Source organism: Pleurodeles waltl, chromosome 5, assembly GCF_031143425.1.
Source record: "Pleurodeles waltl isolate 20211129_DDA chromosome 5, aPleWal1.hap1.20221129, whole genome shotgun sequence".
Classification (NCBI taxonomy): Eukaryota; Metazoa; Chordata; class Amphibia; order Caudata; family Salamandridae; genus Pleurodeles; species Pleurodeles waltl.
In genome coordinates, this window is record NC_090444.1 from 823801586 (window position 1) to 823825914 (window position 24329).

General features: G+C 40.1%; 1 protein-coding gene across 2 annotated transcripts in view; it reads left to right on the top strand.

Annotated features, from left to right (window-relative positions):
• Positions 1–23982, top strand: part of TMEM200A (transmembrane protein 200A) — a 512506-nt gene extending 488524 nt beyond the window's left edge. For both annotated transcript variants that reach the window (XM_069234850.1, XM_069234849.1), the window contains one exon: positions 14037–23982. In XM_069234850.1, coding sequence (XP_069090951.1) covers positions 14053–15519 — 1467 coding nt within the window. In that variant the 5' untranslated portion in view covers positions 14037–14052 and the 3' untranslated portion in view covers positions 15520–23982. The remainder of the gene's footprint in view (positions 1–14036) is intronic.
• The last annotated feature ends 347 nt before the right edge of the window (positions 23983–24329 follow it).

The window sequence follows — 24329 nt, forward strand, 5'->3', positions numbered from 1 at the left end:
TTCTGCCTACTTCCTTTCTATAGCCATCTCCACCCTGAAGAGCAAAGCCTTGAATGTCAGAAATATATTGCACCTTCTGAGGAATAATAATTAGAGCCTTTCTTTTCGAACATTAATTTGATAAACATTTATTAAAATAATACCTGAAATACACTTGAGCATTCAGAAGCCTGTAGGCTCCATGCTGACAGGTTCTGGTTGGCACCACTAAGTAACTGCATCACTTTGAGAGAATTATCTGGGCAAAATCAATACTGACTCCAACTAGCAGACCACATCCTCTAGGGTTTCAGCTCTTAGTTATATAGTCTGTACTTGATCAGGTCCAAGTACTCAATATATTGCATATGCAGGGTGGGAGTAGAATTTCACCATGGGGTTTCTCAGTTCCCCAACTCTGAGCCTTGTGATCCTGTGGGAACAGTGAAAGCTCTCCACTGCGTGTATGCACTGTATGCTTTACTACAAGCATTCTGTGTACTTCTGTGCAAGAACTCCCAGAGATGGCATGGCTGAGATCCCATCTCCATAGCAACTATGATTCAGGGCTTCAGCAACCCTTGCTCTTACAGGTAAAAATAAGAATTTCCATGGACTCTCCAATTCTCTAGCATTCTCTAGCAGTCTCACTTGTTTCCTTCTGTCTTCAGCATGTCAAATTAGGCAGCATACTTAATCCGACCAAAGAGGTGCAACCACAGTGTTCTTGGGCAAACACTGCAAGAAGATGTCAGCCAGGCAGAGGAAACAGCATCAGTAAAGGTCATCATAAAAAATGATTCACTCAGAATTCCTGCTAATCACATCTTTATTTTCCAGGTTTGAGAGGGAGATTATTATAATTATCTTAAAAGCCTTCCCACAATTCCAAGCATGCTTTCTGGATGGTTGTGTGGCAGTTCTCTGGATGGCCTTTCGGTTTCTGGTAAGCAAGCACTTGGGGACCTCAAGGGAAGCTGTCCCCTTTGAGGCAATTTCACTGGGAGCCAAGCCAGTGCTGTCTTATTTATTTATGATTAATTTGATAGAGCGTGCAATTACCCGGGGGTGTCCTTGCTTTAGGCTAGGGTATCCAACTTTGCTATGTAGCTTATATAACAAGTACGTTGAAAAGGGTAGAACATTTACTAACTAAAATATTCAATAATAAAAAAGGGAGTCCTTAAAGGTTTATAAACGTTTTTAAAAATAGTTTATGAATGGATAGTGATCAGCAGATTGTTCCAGGCTTGTAGTGTACTCACCGAAATGGCACATCCTCCTTTAACTCTACTTGAACAAGTATGCAGAGGAGGAGCGAAACAGCTTAGATGGCACATACTTTCGGAACATACTGGAAATATAAGTAGTGGAGCTGGGGCCGTAGAACAAAACGATGAGTGACAAATACAGAGAGCCTTAAAACCAACATCGCTTTTGAACTGGAAGCCAGTGCAATTTTTAAAGCTGGGCAGACACACTGTCAAACTTTTGAATATCAGAAATGAGTCTGGGCACCACATTTTGGATTAATTGCAACCTTTCCATAAGGTAGTTTGGAAGGGTAACATATAGTGCACTATCATAGTACATTCTACTAAGAATCAATACCCAGACTACCAACTGCCTAGAATTTGGTGTACAAAAGTTAAAGTTAGGATATTTTTTAACTCTTTAATTCTAAAACATGGTTGCTAACTTGTCTATATGATGTTCAAATGGGAGTTTATTACCAAACAAGACACCCAAATTAAGGGCAGTAGTTGCCGGTTTGGGACATTCTCTTTGTGCTTGAGGCCACCATAAAGAGGACCAATTTGTGGAGTTACTGAATTCAAACACCTCTGTTTTATCTGAATTTAATGACAGGGAGTTTGCCTTTACCAGCCCGCCACCTTCACCAGGCAGCTTTTGAATTGGTCTTGAGGCCAGCCAAGATTATTTTCTAAATGGATGATAATCTGAGTATCATCCACTTAGTGAAAGAATGGAAAGGAAACCCATTCTAGCTTGTCTACTAAATACATGATAAATTGAGTATCATCTACTTAGCAAAAGAATTGAAACCCACTCTAGGGAGTGAGGTAGGCCAAAGGAGCGACATAAATATATATATATATATATATATATATATATATACATATATATATATATATATATATATATATATATATATATATATATAAAATTAAATAGAGCCGGGCTCGAGGCTGATCCTTGAGGAACCCCACAAGGTAGTTCCTTTAAAGTCTGAATGAAAAGAAGCTATTTGAAAGGCTTGTTTGTGTTCTGTTCTCCAAGGAGTCAGGCCAGCGTAGAGTGTTATTACACAGACGAGTCATATTTAATGTTGATAACAAGACAGCTTGTGACACAATGCCAAATGCTACCGAAAAATTCAAGAAGGATGAGAGCTGTTGAGCTCCCCCCATCCAAACTCTTGTGAATATCATTGACAGCCACCATGAGCACCGTTTCAGTACTCAGGGAGGATCAGAACCCTGATTGATATTTATTGAGGATGTTATTTTCCTCAGTGAGTCAGGATAATTGTGTGCTGACTCAACTCTCTAATATTTTAGTAAGAAAAGGAAGCAGAGTTATTAGGAGGAAATTGATAAACTGGTTTGGGTCTAAAGTTTTCTTTTATAAGAGGGAAGAGGCAAGTGTTGTTTTGCAAAAAGCAGGAACAGTACCAGTTGTAAAAGACTCATCGCATATTGTTTATTAATGGAATGAAAGTAGAAGCCAGTTAGTTAAAAAACTTAACTGGTTAATAATCTAGAGGTGAGCTTGGATTTATTCGAGAAATTTTAGATGCTGCCACCTCCACAGTTATAGGCATAAAGGTAGACCAAGATGTGACAGCTTGATCTACAATATCAACCTTTTCACCCAATCTTATGACTGATGTAAAAGATGTCACCAAGGTCGAAATTTTATTCTTGAAGAACTCAGCCTGCTCAGTGCAAAGTAATTCTTATTTTTAACTGAATATTTATAAACTGAAAACAGTTCCTTAGGATGATTTTTTTGCTCAATTAATGTATTCTGATAGTAGCCACATCTATTGATTCTCATTAATGTTTTACAGGCTCTAAGTTCCATTGTGTATGCCTCCTGATACGACTCAGCAAGCAAGTGTTGATGTGCTCTCTCAAAGCTGTTTACATTTCCTTTTTGCTAGTGTTAGTTCATGTGAATACCAGGGGGCCAATGGGTTTTTCTGATGGGACATGCCATTTGTTTTAGATAAAACTTCATCTAAACCATTTGAAATCCATGTGTTAAACTGATTAACAGCATCTTTCCCCCTATTAGTTGACTCAACATCAGGTTGACATTTTTTCCAGACAATTTTGTAGTTTTTCAACATTCAGTGTTGACCAAGCATGATAATGTGTTCTTTTGGCTGATAAAGCTGATGGCCTGTCTTTTTCCAAAAGTAGGCCAAAAAAATCACCTTAGTAATTGACCATTCAACTTCTCTAGTAGCATCAAAGGTTACTAAGTTTGCTTCAGCATAGATATGATCAAGGATGTGTCCAACTAGATGGGTTGGGATTGAACATGTTACTGTAAATCCAATATTGAACAAATATTGACAAGGTGTGACCCTATTGTCATCCAATGTAGTGTTGTAATGAATATTTAAATCTCTGATTACAACTAGAAAATTTGTCTCAAGATACACTGTGGACATTGTCTCTTGATGTGAGTTCACAAAGTTTTTTATTGAGATGAGGGGGTCAGTAAGTCAACAAAGTTGTTATTGCACAGGTATGATTAACTGATAACGAAACGCTGCAGTATTCTGCCTCCTGCATAGGCAAAATGGTCCACGTGGAGCAGTTAAGTGTTTCCTTATGAATTACTAGACGTCCACATATCCTAGTATCTCAGTTAGCTGAATGCATAACATGACCCAATAATAGATCAGGGCCAAAGTCTGTCTTTAGCCATGTTTCAGTTACAAACTGATTGAAAATGTCAGGTTCTTGTAAGGTTAGACCCATTGCTGAGTGATGATTGCCAGATGACCAGATTGTTTCTATCACAACAGGTTGTACTTCAGAGGAGTACATCAGCGCACAAAGCCTTTCTTTCTCATCTGTGATTCAATGGGGACCAGCAAGTTCCATTTTCCAAGAAGAGACCCATGCAATGACTAATAGGTCTTTATTAGCAGCTGACCAAGACCCAAAAAAGACACAAATTAGTGCAGGTGAACGTACACTCAGAACCTGATTTAGAGTTTAGCGGACTGGATTATTCTGTCACAAGTGTGCCAGATATCCAGTCGGTCGTAATACGATCCCATAGTAGCCTATGAAGATTGTAATGCAACAGACGGGATATTGGTCATGTTTGTGACGGAGTAACCAGTCCATCAAACTCTAAATTAGGCCCTTAGACTAATGGTCTCATTACGAGTTTGGCGGTCCATGAACTGCCAATTTCTTGGTGGCAGTTGAACCGGAGCACTTCTGGCAGTATGACCTGGCGGTCGGACCACCAGGAGACCGCTGCCACCTCCAGGACCATGGAGCCCGATGGGTTGGCGGCGGTTGAAGTTGTGTTGATCACAACTTCACTTTCTGCTAGCCTTATGGCGGGATACCCGCCTAGGAAAGGCTGGTAGAAAGCCAGTGCTGGGGGCCACAGGAGGGCAGTACAGTGCCCCCATGCCAGCACCTTCGGAATGCGAACTGTTTGCTATTGCTAGTGCTCATTCTGAGGGTGCCTGTGTGCATTGGCATTGGCCTCGGCTCCCTAAGGCTGAGGCCAATGCCTCAGCCTGCATTGGCTGACTGCCAGAAACGTTGTAATACGACATTTCCAACAGTCAGCCCAGTGGAAACATCATAATGTGAATAGGTGGTAAGGTCGCCACCTTGACACCCACCTCACCTCAGCCTTATTGGCGGTCTATGTGGCATTGTCCTGAAAGCAAACAATTCAGGTCAAATAGTAAGCTTTGTTCCGTTACAGTAAAAATCATAAAAGCACCACAATATGTACAACAAAGTAATAAATATACACACACATACAAAGTAAAGGAAGCAAGCCATAAAGAAAAAATCAGAAAAAAACAACTACCTAAATTCATTAAGTCACACCTGGATGTCATTGACGCTTTAAAAAAAAAACAGGCTACATTAGCTATAATATCTACTGAAAGCAGTTTTAAAAACAGAAGGTTGGGTCAAACTTGTTTGAACTGATGAGCCGTTAACACGGGGATATAGGCTTTCCTAGTGCATAGTGTCCTGTGGAGACATCTGGCGGCAGCCGCAGGTTACTAATGAGTTAACGTCGTGCCAACCCTGTGAAGATGCTAACAATTGGGGTAAGAAGTTAAACCTAAACCTGGTGAGCACACAACAATCATAATTATTGGTTACAGTGGAAAGTTAAGAATCCGTACATTGTGCTGTTTATAGCAGAGCATTCCTATGCACCAAGGGCTTCTAAATAGCCACTTGTTCTCTATCTAATAACGTCCATTTCAGAAAGTTATGTCTGCATCAAATCTTTGACATATGCAAACCATGCAATGTGGCAGGCATAAACAAAGGAATGATAGTCTGTCAAAACCTCCATGTTCAGATTAGTTTCCCCTTTAGACCAACTATCTACCCATCATAGAAGGAGGCGGGGGCAATTGTGTCCGCGAGGTAACTGCCCCCTAGTTCTTCCTGCATTATAAAGGAGGGAATATATTGCAAAACACAAAGTAGCTGCCTAAGAAATTAGTTTTAAATATACCCAAATGTCACTCCCCTATGCAACTTTGAAGACACATTTTGCCAAATAAGCTTGCACTAGTGCCCTAATCTGCTTCCTGCCCAGCCTAGAGGTGAAACTACACCCGGCCTCATTGGACCTTATTAAGTCTGCCTTTCTTCCACTTAACAGGGGACTCCAGGACAAGTCTGTGTTGAACATGACACCCAGGAATGAAAATGCTCTCACCATAGATAGGATATAGGGCTCTACATTAAAAGTTTTTGATTTTGATGCGCTAGGTCCTACCAGCAACACATGAGCTTTGTTAGTGTTTTGTTTATGGTTGAGATTGTCCATAAAGCCCAGAAAGACAAACAGGAGGGCTTGCAGACCCCTTGTTATCTTTGCCATTAACACTGCATCTTCCACATAAAGCAAGAATGACAGCAGGCCAGCCCCTATCTGTGGACAATCAGCCTAGGCATCCACTAATAGCTGTTTAAGTCCATTAATATACAAGGCAAAAAGAGGGGTCAAAATACATCACTGTCTGCCCCCCTTCTGGTTTTAAAACATCACATGCATTTTGAATCATTAGTGTACCTGTCTGTTGACTTTGTGTTAGCCTGAAAGTCCCTAAAAAAATAAACTATATACCGATCAGCCCCCATTTCTAAATAATCGTCCATAATCTGTCATGGTTTACCCAGTCGAAGGCCGAGGTATAGTTAATGAAGGGAAGGTGGATAGGGCCTTTGCGTGCCACTGTGTATTTACTATTTATCCAAGACCATGCATAGGTTTAGACATTGGTCGATAGTCGATCTACCAGGCCTGAATCCGTAGGCCAATCAAAAGTGAGCCTAATAATTACATAAATTTGTTCTATGCCAAGTCCTTCAGCAAAAGTTTTGACCTGGATTTTATTAAAATAAATGGTTGTTTAGGTTGAAGGCAATAATATAACTCTAGACACCCAATCAGGATTGTGAAAAGGTTTGTCTGTTAAGCTGTCAAAAGATAAACCCCCTTTATATTTGTCCTTGTTGGTTCAAGTCGAGAAAATCTTTCCAATTTGTAAAATGGCACTTGTGAATCTTTCCAAACTGTAGAACAGAGGGAGGCATCAAAAGGATGCCCCCTCCTATTTCTGATTCAGAGAGGAATGAATCAATAGTGTTTGGTTACAATTGTGGCCACAAGCCATTGATGAGTTACCGACAGTTTAGTAATGTATGTAATTGGTGTAATTTTAATATATACAGAATGCCCATATAGAGACCAGTATGCCTGACTGTTGTCAGGTTCCACTATTTTTACTTGAATAGCCAGCACATGGTTGTAAGGCACTGTTCATTTGTAGAGATATATGAGGGGTGAAGCATACATACAAAGTTCCAGACCTGAATATTTCTGCAACCGCAAGCAGGAAAGGGCAAATGTAGGTTGATTTGTCACCACATGCTAACTTCTATGCCATTAATATATTAACAAATTTGGTCTCTCTCTCACTTGACACCATCTAAAGTTCATAGTAAGTCTAAAGAAAATAGTGCTGTGAAATCCAGCAGACCAGCTCTGAACTCAAATGGTGTTTGCTGCTAGACTGTAAAACTGTTAATCAGATTTCTCCAAGACACATCCTAGGCTCAAAAACACCTCTTTATATATAGGCTTCTACAGCCCATCTGATTACATGACGATTATAAACTCAAACATCTCTCTACCCAGTCAGTTGTGGTCAATCCACTAGCAGTTCTTTAGCGTCAGGGTCTGTCCGTTGGCACTGGATGTTGACTGTGCCCATTCATGTTCACCTTTTAATCCCCTGCCCCTTTCAGTCCCATTGAGCCCACTGGATTGATATTGCCACCCACATGTATTCTTATGTATTTTCTCAATTATTTTGAAACTCTCCACTCAGCATTGTGTAACTACTGCAAGATAGGTCAACTCTATAAAAACAACTGAAATGAATAACATAAAATGTGATTGGCAACAGCGTTATGAAACAGAAATACAAATTATTCTATTGAAAACTGAAAATTACATTTCTTACTGTACCACAAACATTTTTCTGACCTTCCAAAAACAGGGATATTAAAAAAAATGGATGACAATCCAGAGTTATACCATCCAATAACACTTATCAATAGCGATGTAAAAATATATTCTACAATCTTAGCTACAAGGCTAAGTTCAGTTATAGCTAAGGTAGTGTCACCATGGCAACATGGATTTATTTCCGGGAGGAGCACCATGGACTTTGTCCGCCATGTTATCCCACTTTTTGATGCTGCATCAGTGCATGCAACCCAATGGCCTTAATTTTGCTAGATGCAGAAAAGGCATTTGATAGGGTTTCCTGACCCTATTTATGGCAAGTTATGGGGCGATATGGCATTGGATCAAGTTAGGTCAGGGCCCTGCAGGCACTATATCAAAATCCTAGAGTTAGTATAAATTTGTATGGGGGACAGTAAGGGGCAATTCATATTCAGAGGGGTACAAGGCAGGGTTGTTCTAGTTCCACTCTGCTATTTGCACTATATATTGATCATTTTATTCGTACACTGGAGATGTCTTCTAAGATTATTCCTATGCATTTTAATGGCTAGGATACTAAAGTTCTGGCTTATGCAGATGATGTGGCAATTGTCACTTCCTGCCCGGCTGAGGCGTTAGTTCAGATAGAGGTTATTGCACAGGCCTTTGGGCAATTCTCCGGCTGCTCACTCAACCAGAGTAAGACACAGGTTGTTAGTAATCGTTTTGTGAGGTTTAGTAACATCTGGGTGACAAAAACAGCAGTTTATATGGGTGTCACTATAACAACCGATGAAGACCAGCTGGTCGAGGCTAATCTATCCCTAAGGTTGAAGAAAGCAGACAAAGGTTTGCTCGAGTTGAATAACTTACATTTATCTATTAAAGGGCGGTGCAACATCATTAGGATGATATTATTTCTTAAGTTACTCTACTTCTTCCAGGCCATCCCTGGCTAATTTAAGAATAGCTGCCTGCATGTTATGTACAAGGGGGGTCACACAGTTTATCTGGGCTTACTCTAAGCCCAGGCGGGCGCTAAAGTATTTAACCCATTCTAGGGAGAGAAGGGGTTGGGCACTACAGGACTTTAAACTGTATTATTGGGCTGCAGGTCTCCAATACATGGATCTGATTTTTAGAGACCCGTGCAGCAAACTAACATTCTTTCAATTTATGAGGTTCTCCTTGGGAAATCTGCCAGTGGACATTTATTGAGACAGGTCCAGCCCAGATGCCTTAAAAAAGTCTGGTTTAAGACAGTGTTCTGCTTTCCCTCTTATCTCATAACCGAGCTTACAGAACCTCTCTGGAATGCACTTCTGAGTTTAAAGAAGACATTTATTGTTATTAATTCCCCCCCCACAAGTTCCTGAGAGACAAAATTAGTAGATTGGAAGCACACGTTCAAAAGTGGTCGCAGCAATGAAAGCAAAATATATCAAAGTACTTCTCAGTTGCAAAGTACACAGCAAATAGATGTGATTATATCATATCATAGCATAACTTCAAAGCAAAGCATAAAAGTCAAAATTCATCATCGTATGGGCAAGGCGGTAGGGCCTATATTCAGCTTAATCTTTCTGGGGTCTGCAAGTTGATGACTCCGGTCAACTGCGAGAAAGAGATTCTCTACCCAAACGGGAGACAGGCAACTGACGTCTAGTTCCTGTCTGAAGTCAAAGCAGATTCAGTCTACCTCTCTGTAGCCCAGAGACATCCATAAAAGCAAACTCAGTGTGAGAGCCGAAGAACCTTGGAGAGAGGCCAATTCTCCTGAGCTCACTCGCTTTCAGACTGTATTGCGAGGTAAACACAAAATCTACGTGCTCTTATCAGCTAAGGTCAGGTGTGAAGAAAACAGCTTGGTCCATCTTGTGGAAAAACACAGCTTGGAAAAACACAGCTCATCTGCAATGTCTCAACTGCAATGTCTAACCCCAAGTTAAAGCCAATGGGCAGCTAACCTAAATAGCAAATGTAATGTCTAATGTCATGTCAAAGCCAATAGGCAGCTAAACTGAATACAGAATGTAATGGCTAATGCCATGTCAAAGCCTATAGGCAGCTAAACTGAATACAGAATGTAATGTATAATGCCATGTCAAAGCCAATAGGCAGCTAAACTGAACAAAACATATAGGCGGTCATTCTGACAGCGGCGGGCGGCAGTTGCCGCCCGCCATGCGGTTACTGCCGAATGACCGCACCGCGGTCAAAAGACCGCGGCGGTCATTCCAACTTTCCCGCTGGGCCGGCGGGCGACCTCCAAAAGGCCGTCCGCCGGCCCAGCGGGAAAGCCCATGCAACGAGGAAGCCGGCTCCGAATGTAGCCAGCGGAGTTGCAGGGGTGCGACGGGTGCAGTGGCACCCGTCGCGATTTTCACTGTCTGCAAAGCAGACAGTGAAAATCTTTGTGGGGACCTGTTAGGGGGCCCACAACACCCGTTCCCGCCATCCTGGTTCTGGCAGTGGACACCGCCAGAAACAGGCTTGCGGGAAGGGGGTCGGAATCCCCATGGCGGTGCTGCAAGCAGCGCCGCCATGGAGGATTCCCTGGGCCAGGGGATAACCGGTGGGAAACCGCCGGTTCCCCTTTTCTGACCGCGGCTTTACCGCCGCGGTCAGAATAGCCCAGGAAGCACCGCCAGCCTGTTGGCGGTGCTTCCGCCGCCCTCCGCCGTGGCGGTCATGGACCGCCAGGGTCGGAATGACCCCCATAATGTGCTACTGGTGAACATTGAGCAACTAATATGCGCAGTGGTGAAACACAAAGTCATTGGTCAAACACAATTAATAGCATCACAGACAGGTTACTGGGCACACAAGATGTGGGCTCCACTTTGTGAAAACTGGGACGTAATCATCATTATATTTTGATATGGAATAGCTCACTCCTACCAGAGATTTTTAGGGACTACCCCGTCTTGGATTGGGCGGCTTGTGGAATTGAAAGGCTGGGGGATTTCTTCTCACCCGAAGGAATCATTTAATTTGAAGAATTACAAGATAAGTTTGATATTCTCCAAAGGGACTTGTTTAAGTATATGAAAATCTGGGATTTTTTTAGTCGAAAGGGGTGTGTGTGTGTTTGGTTTTCAGACGTTAGAGTTGTTAGACCAACTGGTGGGGAGCGAAACATGTTCGGTCAGCCAACTTTATATAAATTTACATGCCCTCACCCTAGACAGTCTGGGTAAACATGCTGGAAAATGGCAGGATGAGTTGGGGGTAAGGGAGTGGTCCTTTCTGGAATCTTTAGAGGTGGCACGTACTGTCCTATTATCAGCCAATCTTCAGGTACAGCAATATAAAACTATTTTTGACCTTTACTACACCTCTTAGAAACTAGCAGGACTATAGGCATCTCTTGTACCTGTGCCAACATTTAAAGGCCGATGTTGTACTTATGCTAAGTAACTACTGAAAACTTGAGTCTCTATGGGGGTAGATTGCACAGTTCTTTCATGCTTGGCTGGGCTTTAATATTGTCCTATCCCCACAGCTCATCTTGTAGGGAGTAGGCAATGAGAGAGTAATAAATGCAGCTCAAACATTCGTATTTATTGCCATGACTGTGGTATGCCTGTATATAGCATTTTGCTTGTCCAATAAGGGCCCTCCTACCTTTCAGCAACACCTTGCCCATTTGCTAGCTACTTTTAATCTTGAAAGGGCTATTTATGAAAACGAGGCAACAAAGCCCTGAGCAAGGGCAAAGAGATCTGGGCTCTGTTTTAGCAGTGACATAGGAGCCAGCCAGCTTAAATGCCCCCTTAGGCAGAAAGGGGCATGGAAGCCGCTGGTCTAAGTGCCGGCATCGGAAGCCTGGGCCTACTCTTTATATATAATTGGTAGATATTGGTCTTCTTTCAGCCACAGACATGCTTTTATGGTCAAATTTTGGTTATAGTATTAGTGTTGTAAGTGCAAACCAAATTATTGGTATATTATTTTAACAGGTGTATTATTGATTGAAGAAATAGTTTGGAGCTCTCAACATGCTGCATTTTTCCTGTATAAAAACATAATAAAACATTTTAAAAAGGGAAAGAATTGATGTAAAACATAAATGATAACCACTTTGTTGCTTTGGCATGCTAATATTCACAATGGGAGCATATTAGAGATGAAACCATTCCTTCCAGAATGTGCAGTTACAGATTATGCTGCACACCTGAGATGCTAAAGACACTTGCTGCTTATTACTGGCTGCACATTTCACCTGAGGCATAGGGACTTTATTTCAGACTGTTATGTTTTCTTGTAGCTGTAGAAACAATGATGCTTAGCAAAAGCCGTAATGTACACATGCACATATTACTTGATTCAAAAAGCTGAATCTAAATTATCTAGGATCTATTCACAAACTACAGTTTGTGGTATGTATTGTAGTACTATAAAACGTACTACAAAATGCTGTTCAAAAACCTGTGTGCAGAGATCTCTCTCACAACTGCAGAGTCTCCACACATGTAGGCATACATTTTACTAATAAATGCAGGAGGGACTGAGGGGAGCGGCTGGAAAATGGAGGACACTTACCAATAAAAGTGGGGGGTGAAGGAGAATTAATGAGGGGTTTAGCAATGGTCAGGGAGGGGGTTTAGAGGGGATGGTTTCCCAACACAAAACAGTAAGCCCATAGCTATTCACAGACTGCACTACCATAGTTACTACAGCCCAAAAAGGACTCTAAACAGTAGTAAAGTACTCCAGCTAAGTCCTGGAGTAAGTCTAGCCCATACATGGCCAACCACTGCTATTCCGCCTTCCTATATAATGTAATTGGGGTACAGACTTACAGGCCCTGAGGAAATACTGTTAAATTAAATTGACTTATTTAAAATAGTTAAAAATATGCATAAATGTACTTTTAAAATGATTACAAAAATAGAACATACTTTTGTTTAATTGTAAAATGTTTTAATAATACTTTTTGTAATCAAAATAATATATCAGTACATATTATGAAAATATAATTGCCTTACATCTAATGCATTCTATACACCACTTTTAAATTCTTATTAATGGATAGTAACTAAAGTAATTTATTTAGCTTAGATGAAAATTATTGTTTAAATTTAAACATAAGAAAACAATTTAATTATTATATTTTTCTGAGTTAAATATTGAATTCAAAATTAAGTTAACAGTGCTGTATCAATTATGTATTCAATTCTCTATTGCAAAATGAAAGTATACAAATAATTTACATTCATATTCATCACAAAAATATTTGCCATTTGTTTTCGATTTACTAAATACATTTAAATGTTCCCTATACTTTACCGCAAATAAACTCCACAGTCAAGCTGGACGTCTCCAGATATTGTCATATTTATTTTTATTGTTAAAATTGTGATAAGTGTATTTTAATTTTAGAACAATATTAATCTTTTAGATTTAAAATACAATTATTTTGAATACATTAAATTGTATTCAAATTATTTTTCTGAAGTTGTAAGTATAAAATAAATCACCACCTAAATTTAAAAAGTCACATGGAGAATTAATTAAACGTGATTTAATTAAATATTAGTAACAGTTAATGTTACACCAATTTTAAAATTTACAAAAACTGTTAAATTTAAATAAAAATGTTTTATTTGTAGATATTTTTAACACAAAATTACATTTAGTAATATTTTAACCAATTGTAATAATTTAATATAATTAATATTATTTCCTTTATGGTTATATTTAAAGTGCCTTCAACCATTCTTTACCATGGGAGGGCGTTCCAGTACAAATGGTTTGCCATGTGCGGTGCTCTTCTTGCTCTGGGTCTGAGCTGGAGTACATTTAAACTGTTTGGCAGCAGTTTGTGAACAGGAATGTGCTTACTTTGTTGTGGGTGGGTTCATGTGCCTCTCTAAACCCTTCCTCACTCCTCCTTTAACTCTTCCTGTTTTGTAGTAAGTATTCCCTATTTTCCAGCCACTTGCCTCTGGACCACAATCATTTTTCCACTAAGACATATACTTGCGTGCAGAAACTCTGCATGGAGATCTCTGCGCAGAAAAAGATAGGCAAGGTGGATGCAGAACCTCAGCACAGAGGTTTGTGAATTGCATTTTGTAATATTTTAGCAGTACTACTAAAGTACTACCAAATTCAGTTTGTAACTAGGCACCACGTTGTTTAATATAATGTAAGCACTGAAGAAAAGTTAACAACAGTTTGTAGTCTCCTTAATTCATTTGATTATAAAATATTTCCGTGATAAATTATTTTTTACAACCATTTATAGTAATCGCTCTCTCCTTTGTCTTCTATAGGGCAGAATACAGAACTATGATCGCAACTGGAGGTGTCATAACAGGACTTGCAGCGCTGAAGAGGCAAGACTCTTCCAGGTCACAACATCTTTTGTCTCGACCTACATCTCCACCACCGCCAGAGAAAAAGCCTGTTCGGAGGCGACCTAAGGCAGATGTGGTCATTGTCAGGGGAAAAATCCGGCTTCGTTCCCCATCTGGGTTCTTTCTTATCTTAGGAGTGCTTGTTTCCGTATCAGGAATTGCAATGGCAATCCTTGGGTATTGGCCCCAAAAAGAATCATTTTTAGCTGCAGAAGTTAGGCTGTCAATGAATAACACCCAAATCCTAAGAGAAGGTGGGATTTTAGCCCGCTTTTTTGAACAACATTTACACTCGGAAAAAATGAAAATGTTGGGGCCTTTTACTATGGGGATAGGTATATTTATTTTTATTTGCGCTAATGCCATCCTACATGAAAATCGGGACAAGGAGACCAAAGTTATTCATATGAGAGACATATATTCTACAGTTATTGACATCCATTCTTCAAAGATCAAGGAGCAGAAATTTATGAATGGTGCTTATTCGGGCTTCTTTGGGGACTCTGAAGTCAAACAGAATGAGAACACGTGTGCCTCGAAACTGGCTGCAAATACAATAGCCACCTTTTCTGGCTTGGGTGGTAATTTTCGAAGATGTAGCTCCATGGAGGAAGAGGAGAGAATTCAGAGTGAATGTAGGAATTTTACTAATCTAATCCCACCTCTGCTTAGTGAGTGTTCTGGTTCAGTGTTTGGCCTACATCCCTATTCAAATAGGATAATCGATGACCGAAGCGGAAGCTCAAAGAAATGCGAAACAAAATCAATTGTATCATCCTCTATAAATGCATTTACTCTTCCCGTGATTAAACTTAACAACTGCGTAATTGATGAGCCAGCTGTGGATAACATCAGTGAGGATTCTGAGATCATCAGGAACAGGCCAAGAAATCTATCAATGGATTCTTTAGCAGTTCCTTTAAAAGATGTCGATGACGTGTATAAGCCTGCCGGTACAACGCTACTCCGCAGTCATTCAATCATGGAGCCTCCATTTTATGAAGCTGCTGCAGCCTCTTCACTCACTCCTGGGAAGCTTCTGTCGCCTGGTGCTGCAAGGAAGCAGTTTGGATCCAATTCATCTTTGCACATTCTTTCGGCACATTCTAAATCCCTAGACTTGGACAGAGAACCTTCAACTCTAACAGTCCAGAATGAACAAAGAAAACACCCGAGCTGGCCAAGGTTGGACCGGAGCAACAGCAAAGGGTACATGAAGCTTGAGAACAAAGAAGACCCAATGGACAGGCTGATTGTGCCCCAGTCCGCTGCTAAGAAAGACTACACAAACAAGGAGAAGTTGCTAATGATTTCAAGATCACATAACAACTTAAGTTTTGAACATGATGAATTTTTGAGTAGTAATCTTAAAAGAGGAACGTCTGAAACAAGGTTTTAATGTAAATGGTGCGTTTTCAAAGTGTTGTCTGGTTAAAAGCAAATATTTTACTGTTTTCAATTGAAAATATGTATATCTCATTTAACCAAATGGTTGCTGCCTAGTAAGACTGCCTTTTGTGACTAGAGATTTTTATCTCTGTAGTGCAGAGAGCTTTATGCTTTACACAGCAGCAACTGCACTACTGTATTTCGTAATTGTGGCCTACTTTACATAAATGTCACATTCACATTTTGTTTCTAGAAGAAAAACACATTTTATAAAAGTGCTCCGTTTATACATTTTTCAAGCTGACTTGTATTTTACCCAGTCGGGTTAACTTTCTCTTTCTTGTTTTTTTTTTGTTACTAACTTTAAAACATTTGCATATTACTTTCATTCTTTCATTCTGTATACCTGCTTTATAGTTCGACTACCCATTCAGTTAATTTTATCCCTCTTTGTTTTGTGAGTGTTTGCAAAGAGTGAATTCTAGTCATTATCTGCACATACCGTAGATTGCAGAATTGTAAACATTTTACTAACCAACTGTGTCTATTTGAATGACTAAAGCTATAACCACAAACCTAAGATATTCTATAAAATAACGTGAATGTGATGAGCAGGGTGTCTAAATGGTTGCTATGTGAACACTTTTTGTGAGCACTTTGTTATTGATTTGATAAAAATACCAGTCTTGTGAACTTTTTTGTTTTCTGAGAATGACAACCTTTAAAAATAGATCCTCTTTGGTAATGTCTTTTACAAATTACATTTGATGTAGTTTTCTGCGCACCACATTCAGAATTTTTCCCTGCCTTTAATTGCACATAAACAACATACAGATCGTGAAATTGCACCAATGTACTTCAAGACACAAACCTTCAACTGTTGCGACACATAGGTACAGAAGTAGGAGTAGAATCCTCAAATTCCACAAGTGTAGATGACTATATTTGTCTCCCCTGGCTAGGGAGACATCTTTTTTGGGGCATATGTTCCAGGAACATGTGTGGATAGTGCACCAGTCAATGTGATTAATGTCATACCGACAAGAAGAAGGCAACACAGGAATAAAAAGACCTAGCATGGCAAAGCACAAACCTGCACAATAAGTACATCCCAGCGGAAACCAAGAAACCTTTTCCCCATTATCACTAGGAACCTTAATCTCACAAGAGAAAAAGAGAGGCAACATACTTCCATAAGTATTACAAAGTGAAACGAACGGTACTGACAGCCAAAACTAGACACATAGGATCAGTGTTGACACAGAGCATTCTTTACAGGGCAGCAACATGAAAGCAACATCCAAGTAATAAGGACAATGCAAGATTCTAAGGACCAGTCTTAAAAGATGGAACTCAAAGCACAAACAACCATAATATTAGAGCTCCGAAAACTCAAAATTTCCCAGAAATACATTGCCTAGAAGCAAGTGTCATAATGCCAGGGATGACCAAGCAAGAGCAGACCCAAACCAAACATCAAACAGAAGTAAGAGGTCATTCTTAACAAGCAAAGTAAAAATGATTCCCCTAGATCAGCCTGTGCATCACCAGCAATGTCCTGTTTTTCCATTTCCCTTACCAGATCATTTATATTATTGCCCCGAAACAACACAGCAAAAATAAACATTAGCATAACTCATAAGTAAGAGGCATGAGGCAGCTGAGAGGAACGTACTTGCTTAACAAGTGTGGTTCTAATACATTTTTCACGTACAGTAAATGAGGTGGGATTAAACTTGATCATTTCTTAAATATGTAAACAAAAGGAATAAAAATACAGTTCAATTACATAACCTTGTGAAATACCTCCTAACCTGTTGACATAAAAAGAAGTGGAACGCATATAGGGAAGATGAAGAGGAAATCCGACAAATGGAGAGAGAGAGAGTGGGTGGAATTTTATTCTTACAAATTGCTCCGAGTATAACTCAATAATGAATGGGAAGAATATTTCTCAGTAGCAGCTCCTCCTTTATAAATGCATCTTCTATTTCTGTTTGAGGGCTCAAGTCCAGGATGTAGTTCTCTACACCTTGGCAGTTTGTGCTTTTCCAGGACTCAAAACCATTTTCTTACTGTTCAAATGCAGACCTAATAAGACGTTTTGAAACATCAGAGCTGATTTTATATGCTCATCAAAGCCCAACATAACTAACCTTTTGGAGCCCAGGACCTGACATCATACAAATAAAAAAATTTGATCCATTACATTGCTCCATATCTATTCAACCATTCTATAAAGTTATTTCACACAAATTAAACTTGCTTTGGACCTGCCACATGCCTAAATGAAAAATTCTCTTCAAAATTAAGCCTAGACATTTTTATATGAGCCAGTAAGTTCTTTGTTATTACTTTGTTGAATCAGAAGTGATCCTTGGTCATCTAAGAGTGAAGATTATCTGCAATGCTTCCCTCCAACAGGTTTCCATTATAGCCTCTTCTTCTTTAAGTGACCAATTTTCCAGCACAGCCACACATGGAGAACTCAAAGTATACAGCATTAGCAATCTCTACAGTTGTGTGGCAGATGCATTACGTTTTCTTAGTCGTATTTTGTAATGTGATTACTACAATCTCCTTGTAGTCTAAAAAGTGGTATAAGTATCAGTGCAGTAATGTCAAACCAAATCAGCGGGAGTTGTATACTCACAAATACAAATATTAAAGTCATGAGTTGAGCGATCCAGAACCAAAGTTCATGAGCCATTGCGCCCATATCGCATAAGCAGCAGTTGATCAACCAAGCAAGCTAACCCACCAATTCATGCTGTACAGTGTATCACAGAAAATAGGATAGTACCAATTTCAGATAGTATGTCAAAATGTTGCCGATCAAGGGATGAGATGCTGGATGCTGTCCTTGTGATTAGATAAGCACATGCCACTCTAGCTGTTACATGTTAAGAGACTCATTTACAACAAACTGGTGCATCGATCATGATGTGCCAGTTTATTTGCACTGCTCCGTGCCCCCTAACAACACCATGGTAACGCTGTATTTACAATACAGCATACCAGGGCACTTGTAGGCACAGCTGCATCAGAATTTCTGACTCAGCTGCGGAGCTTGGCTGCTGCGCTACCGTCACAAATTTAGACGCTAGTCCAGCAAAGCTTGGGGAAATAATGGTGCTAATGTGTTGGTAGATGGCTCTATAGTCTCCTAAATATGCCTCTAAGTGTAAAAGAACAGACTTCCCAGAGGATTATAGCAACACAGCCTTTTCTGAGGGGTACAGCTACAGCCAGCCATAAATGAAACCCTCATGTAGGAGAGCTATACCTATCTATTATGTCACAAATTACACCACAAAGGTTCCAGTTCCAGAGAGCAACTCTCAAAGTGGATATGAGATTAGCAATCTACTCTCCCAAAATCAAAACCTGAGTAGGAGATTGTGATTAAATGTAGAAAACCTACCAGTTGCCAGCAAGGCCTTCTCTTCAATAACATTCACCTGAAAGTGTGGAATTAGGTGTTTAGCTACTTCCACCTCTTGAGGGGATGGTTTGAGGCCTCACAGTAGGCTCTCTATGCCCCAAGTAGAATTAGCTTTAAAGGTTGATTAAGCATTCACTTAATTTAAAAAAAACTCAGACTCCTTTTTGTTAACACTATAGGGAGAGTTTGCCTACAACCACCATAAACTGCATCCCACAGAGTGAATCTATGTAAGGTATACCCTGCATAACCTTTTGCTGCCTTTAACCCCTCGGGTTCCCTGGACGTAACCGTTACTGGGCAGGGACGGAAGGGGAATCGCTTCCCCTTCCACCTCCACCCGCCCTGACGCCCCCGTGGCATCAGATGACGGCAGCGCACGATTGCGCACTGACTTCATCAGAGGCCTACCCCTTGGAGGAGAAATGCAAAAGTATCATATGGAGGGGGCGAGAGGGGCATGAAAGGAGGGGAAAGGCCTTTCATGTCTCTCTCCGCATTTCTGCTGCCCGATCGTGATGCGATGGAGCAGCAGAAATGCCACTAGACACCAGGGAAATAGTTTTTTATTCTATTATTGAGCGATCCCTTGGGCAATGGTCGCTCCCCAGGGGGTCAATTTATTTTTAAGCCATTTCTGCCCCCCTGGGATAGATAGGCCTATTATAAGTAGATGGGATCTGCCCTGGGGGGGTGGGCAGAAACTGCTAGACACCAAGGATAATTTTTTTTGGTTTGTTTCTTTTATTTTGTTTTATATGTGGGGAGTGACCCCTTAGGCAAGGGTCGCTCCCCTGGGAGCAATTGCCGCCGATTCACTCCGCAGAAAACCTACTAGATGCCAGGAAATATTTTTTTTTTCTTTTAAAGTGAGGTGGTGGCTACCAACCAGTATGAGCATAATTTTCTTTCCCACAATGCCCTGCAAACCTCTAACTTTGCTGAAAATCAAAAAGTTTCCCACATTTTTGTGATGGATCCTTCCGGAATCTGCAGGAATCCACAAAATTCCTACCACCCATTATTGTTTCATCTGTACCGATAAAAATTCTGCCCCACTTGTCAGCCTAAAAATGATTTTTTTTCAAGCTGCACTTTCAGACCCGCTTTGGTTCCCCTTCAATTTCGACATGTGTTTGGCTCTTCCCTGTCACAGGCACTTGCCCCACCTACACAAGTGAGCTATAATTTTTACCGGGAGACTGAGGGAAAGTTGGGTGGTAGGGAATTTGTCCCAGTGTGGTGATCCCACACAGAAAGGTGGGAAAAATGTGATTTATTTAAGCTGGATTTGAGGTTTGCTGAGGATTCTGGGTAAGAAAACACTGGGGGGATCCACGCAAGTCACACCTCCCTGGACTCCCACAGGTGTCTAGTTTTCAGAAATGTTTGGGTTTGGTAGGTTTTCCTATACAGCTGCTGAGCCCAAGACCAAAAACACAGGTTACCCCCCACCCCCGGCAAAGACAGGTAGTTTTGTATTTGATCATTTTGATGTGTCCACATAGTGTTTTGAGGCATTTCCTTTCGCAGGCACTAGGCCTACCCACATAAGCGAGGTACCATTTTTGTCGGGAGACTTGGAAGAATGCTGGGTGGAAGGACATTTGTGGCTCCTCTCAGATTCCAGAACTTTCTGTCACTGAAATGTGAGGAAAAAGTGTATTTGTTGCCAAATTTTGAGGTTTACAAAGGATTTTGGGTAACAGAACCTGGTGATAGCCCCACAAGTCACCTCATCCTGGATTCCCCTAAGTGTCTAGTTTTCAAAAACACACAGGTTTGGTAGATTTCCCTAGGCTAAAGCTTTCCTTTAGCTAGAGCCCAAAATCCACAGCTAGGCACTTTGCAAAAAAAACAGCTCTGTTTTCTTTGGGAAAATGTGATGCTCTCTACATTTTTTACTTCCAAATGTAAGATAGTGTATAAAAAATATGTCTATTTGAGAAATGCCCTGGATTTCACATGCTGGCATGGCACCCCGGAATTCAGAGATGTGCAAATAACCACTTCTTCTCAACACCTTATCTTGTGCTCATTTTGGAAATACAAAGGTTTTCTTGCTAACTATTTTTCACTCTTTATATTTCAGCAAATGAATTGCTATGTACCCGGTATAGAGTAAAAACCCATTGAAAGGTGCAGCTCATTTATTGGCTCTGGGTACCTAGGGTTCTTGATGAACCTACAAGCCCTATATATCCCCGCAACCAGAAGAGTCCAACAGATGTAACTGTATATTGCTTTAAAAAATCTGGCATCGCAGGAAAAAGTTACAGAATAAAACGTGGAGAAAAATGCTGGTTTTTTAACCTCAAATTCAATATTTGTATTATTTCAGCTGTTATTTTCTGCAGGAAAACCTTGTAGGAACTACACAAATGACCCCTTGTTGGATTCAGAATTGTATCTACTTTTCAGAAATGTTTGGCTTTCCAGGATCCAGTATTGGTTTCATACCCATTTCAGTCACTAACTGGAACAAGGCTAAAAGCACAAAAAATAGTAAAAATGGGAAGTGTCCCAGTAAAATTTCAAGATTGTGTTGAAAAATGTGTTCTTCTGATTCAAGTCTGCCTGTTCCTGAAAGCTGGGAAGATGGTGGTTTTAGCACGGCAAACCCTTTTTAGGGAAAAAAACTCATTTTCTTCTGCAGCCCTTTTTCCCATTTTTTTTAAAACAAAACTTTCTCTGTATTTTGGCTAATTTCTTGTTCTCCTTCAGGGGAACCCACACACTCTGGGTACCTCTAGAATCCCTAAGATATTGTAAAAAAAGGACACACGTCTGGCGTGGGTAGCTTATGTGGACAAAACTTTATGAGGGTCTAAGTGCAAACTGCCCCAAATAGCCAAAAAAAGGCCTGGCACCTGAGGGGAAAAGGCCTGGCAGCGAAGGGGTTAACACAGACTGCAAAAGCATGCAGGGGACCTGGAATTGGCAAGCACAGCAAAACGAGCTGTAGCCCCTCTGTGTCACAAAAGTCACTCCAAGGGAATGACATGCCAGGGTTTCAGCCTCCATGGCACGACCCAACCTGATACGCAAATAAGAAAACCATGAATTGATATTTGGATGTGGCCATAGGAGAACTACAGAAGCACCACTTATAAACAGCACATCCTAAACAAAGCAAATGTGCTAAACAAAGAAATGAAAGAAAGGGAACTTAGGGAGAAACAGAGTAGCATCTGGACACAAACTTCAGGTAAACAGACAAATTGGAACATCGGATAGTAGAACAGGTATTTACATCACCATACCAAAAGGGAACAGCAAAATACTTATTATATTTGATGTGGTAGATCAGACCCCTTTTCAAGACATGATTCACCATCATACTGTAATGACGTTGATGAGTGACAACATAATGATATGCTGTCATGATTTATGAGACACTCAGGAGACAGTGGCAGAATGTCTATTTATTAACATTTCAGTCATCTGATTTTATCACATAGATAATTCTGGAGCATCCAATCTAATATACTGTATACAGAGCAGATAAAATTATATAATTTTAAAAGACGTAAGCTCCATATGCTGATTGATATATTTAAGAAAAAGAACACGCAGCACTATGAACTTGTAAACAATTGCCTAGCTACTTCTCCTGTAGACCAAATTATTGTTTACGTAGAAATCTGCAATGTGTTATAGTTGTTTTGTCTCTCTAAAGGGCAACAGGTCCAACAGCAACAAGAACACAACCCTTAAGTCTGTGACAGTGAAGGTGGCGCCTAAAGTTGCATGTTTTTCATTTCTTGTTATTTATAACTAGAAGTCATTACAGTGGTTCCTTTCTAGAGAAAAGATACTCATGTTGCTCCTAGGGAAATAATGCACTTAGTATTATCAGATTTATCATTAACCAGTTCAGTCTCCATTTTCGTGAAGATTTGTGAACATCTACACCCACTGATCCAAAATTACAGTATTTTATAATGATATTACATATCATATCGTGCTCTGCTTGTCTAGAAGTAGATTGCTAGTAAGTGCCTCATGAAGAGCTGATGTCAAACCCCTTCTGTGGTCTCTAGTTATTACCCCAGTCAGCACCCTATTCTCTACTCTGTATAGCCAATCAAAATATGTCCACCACCATCTCTTTCAGTGGGGGCCACAAATCAGTATTGTGGAACAAAAGAGCCCAGAAATATATACATAAATGAAATCAATTATGACTGTGTCATCACTGTGTAGACTGTATAAGGCTCTGCTGCTGCTAATGGCATTAAAACAATGTAAGAAGTAAATGGAGAATGTTGGGGTGGGAGTCAACGCAAATTCTTTAGAGAGTGACAGTAGGGAGGCATCAGATAGATATCTCTTGAGAGCTGAAGGAGATGCTGAGATAGCAAAAATAACTAACTGGTATGATCTTTAGAAATGGATGCAAACTGTAAGTAGTAGAGAAATCCTTTAGATCGAAGGCCCCACCATGGGCATAAAGCTAAGTCTGCAGATCTTTCATGTCCTTGCTACTGTATAGCAGACCCATTCTGATTGCTTTTAGCCTGTCCAGCAACAATAGTTTCATTTTGATCTTGTTTGGTGCTAGAACAACAAACAAATTAATGAAACCTTCATTCATGCTAAAATTATAATACAGTCCATATAAACTCAGACAGTATTGACAACAACTGTTCTCAATACTGAATGTGTAATTTTCACTATATTGGAATCCAGGGTCTTGCACTTGTACATTGTATTTTCCAGGCTGCAAATGTTTATCACAAGGTCTCTCTTTCTTTAACATCTAAAGTAGGACTTTGAGCTAGTAAAGTATACACCCTGGGATAAAAATTGTTTTAAACTACAAAAAATTTGATATGATTCTATGCACAAAAGTAGGAGATTTCTATGGTTTATGTATATGTATGGGTTTGTAGGTTTTGTATAAACTTGTAACAAATATAACTTACCTTACAGCTGAATTTTGTGACACTAAGGGCCTGATTCTAACTTTGGAGGACGGTGTTAAACCGTCCCAAAAGTGGCGGATATACCACCTACCGTATTACGAGTCCATTATATCCTATGGAACTCGTAATACGGTAGGTGGTATATCCGCCACTTTTGGGACGGTTTAACACCGTCCTCCAAAGTTAGAATCAGGCCCTAAGTCTGCTTCTTAGCAGAGTACACCGCTTTCTGTTTTCTTTCGAAAATTTATAATTAAGGTCTTGATCAGAAGAAGAACATCTACAGCCGCTGTCATTTGGTATACTATCTCGAAAGACAACATTAAGCCAAATTAAATTTCTGGGTTAGATCTCAAATACCAGAGAGTGTGTCAGATGAGTTCGAGAAAATTATATCGATTCTACAGTCCCATAATATAAACAGCAATCAGACTCGGCACCTAGAAG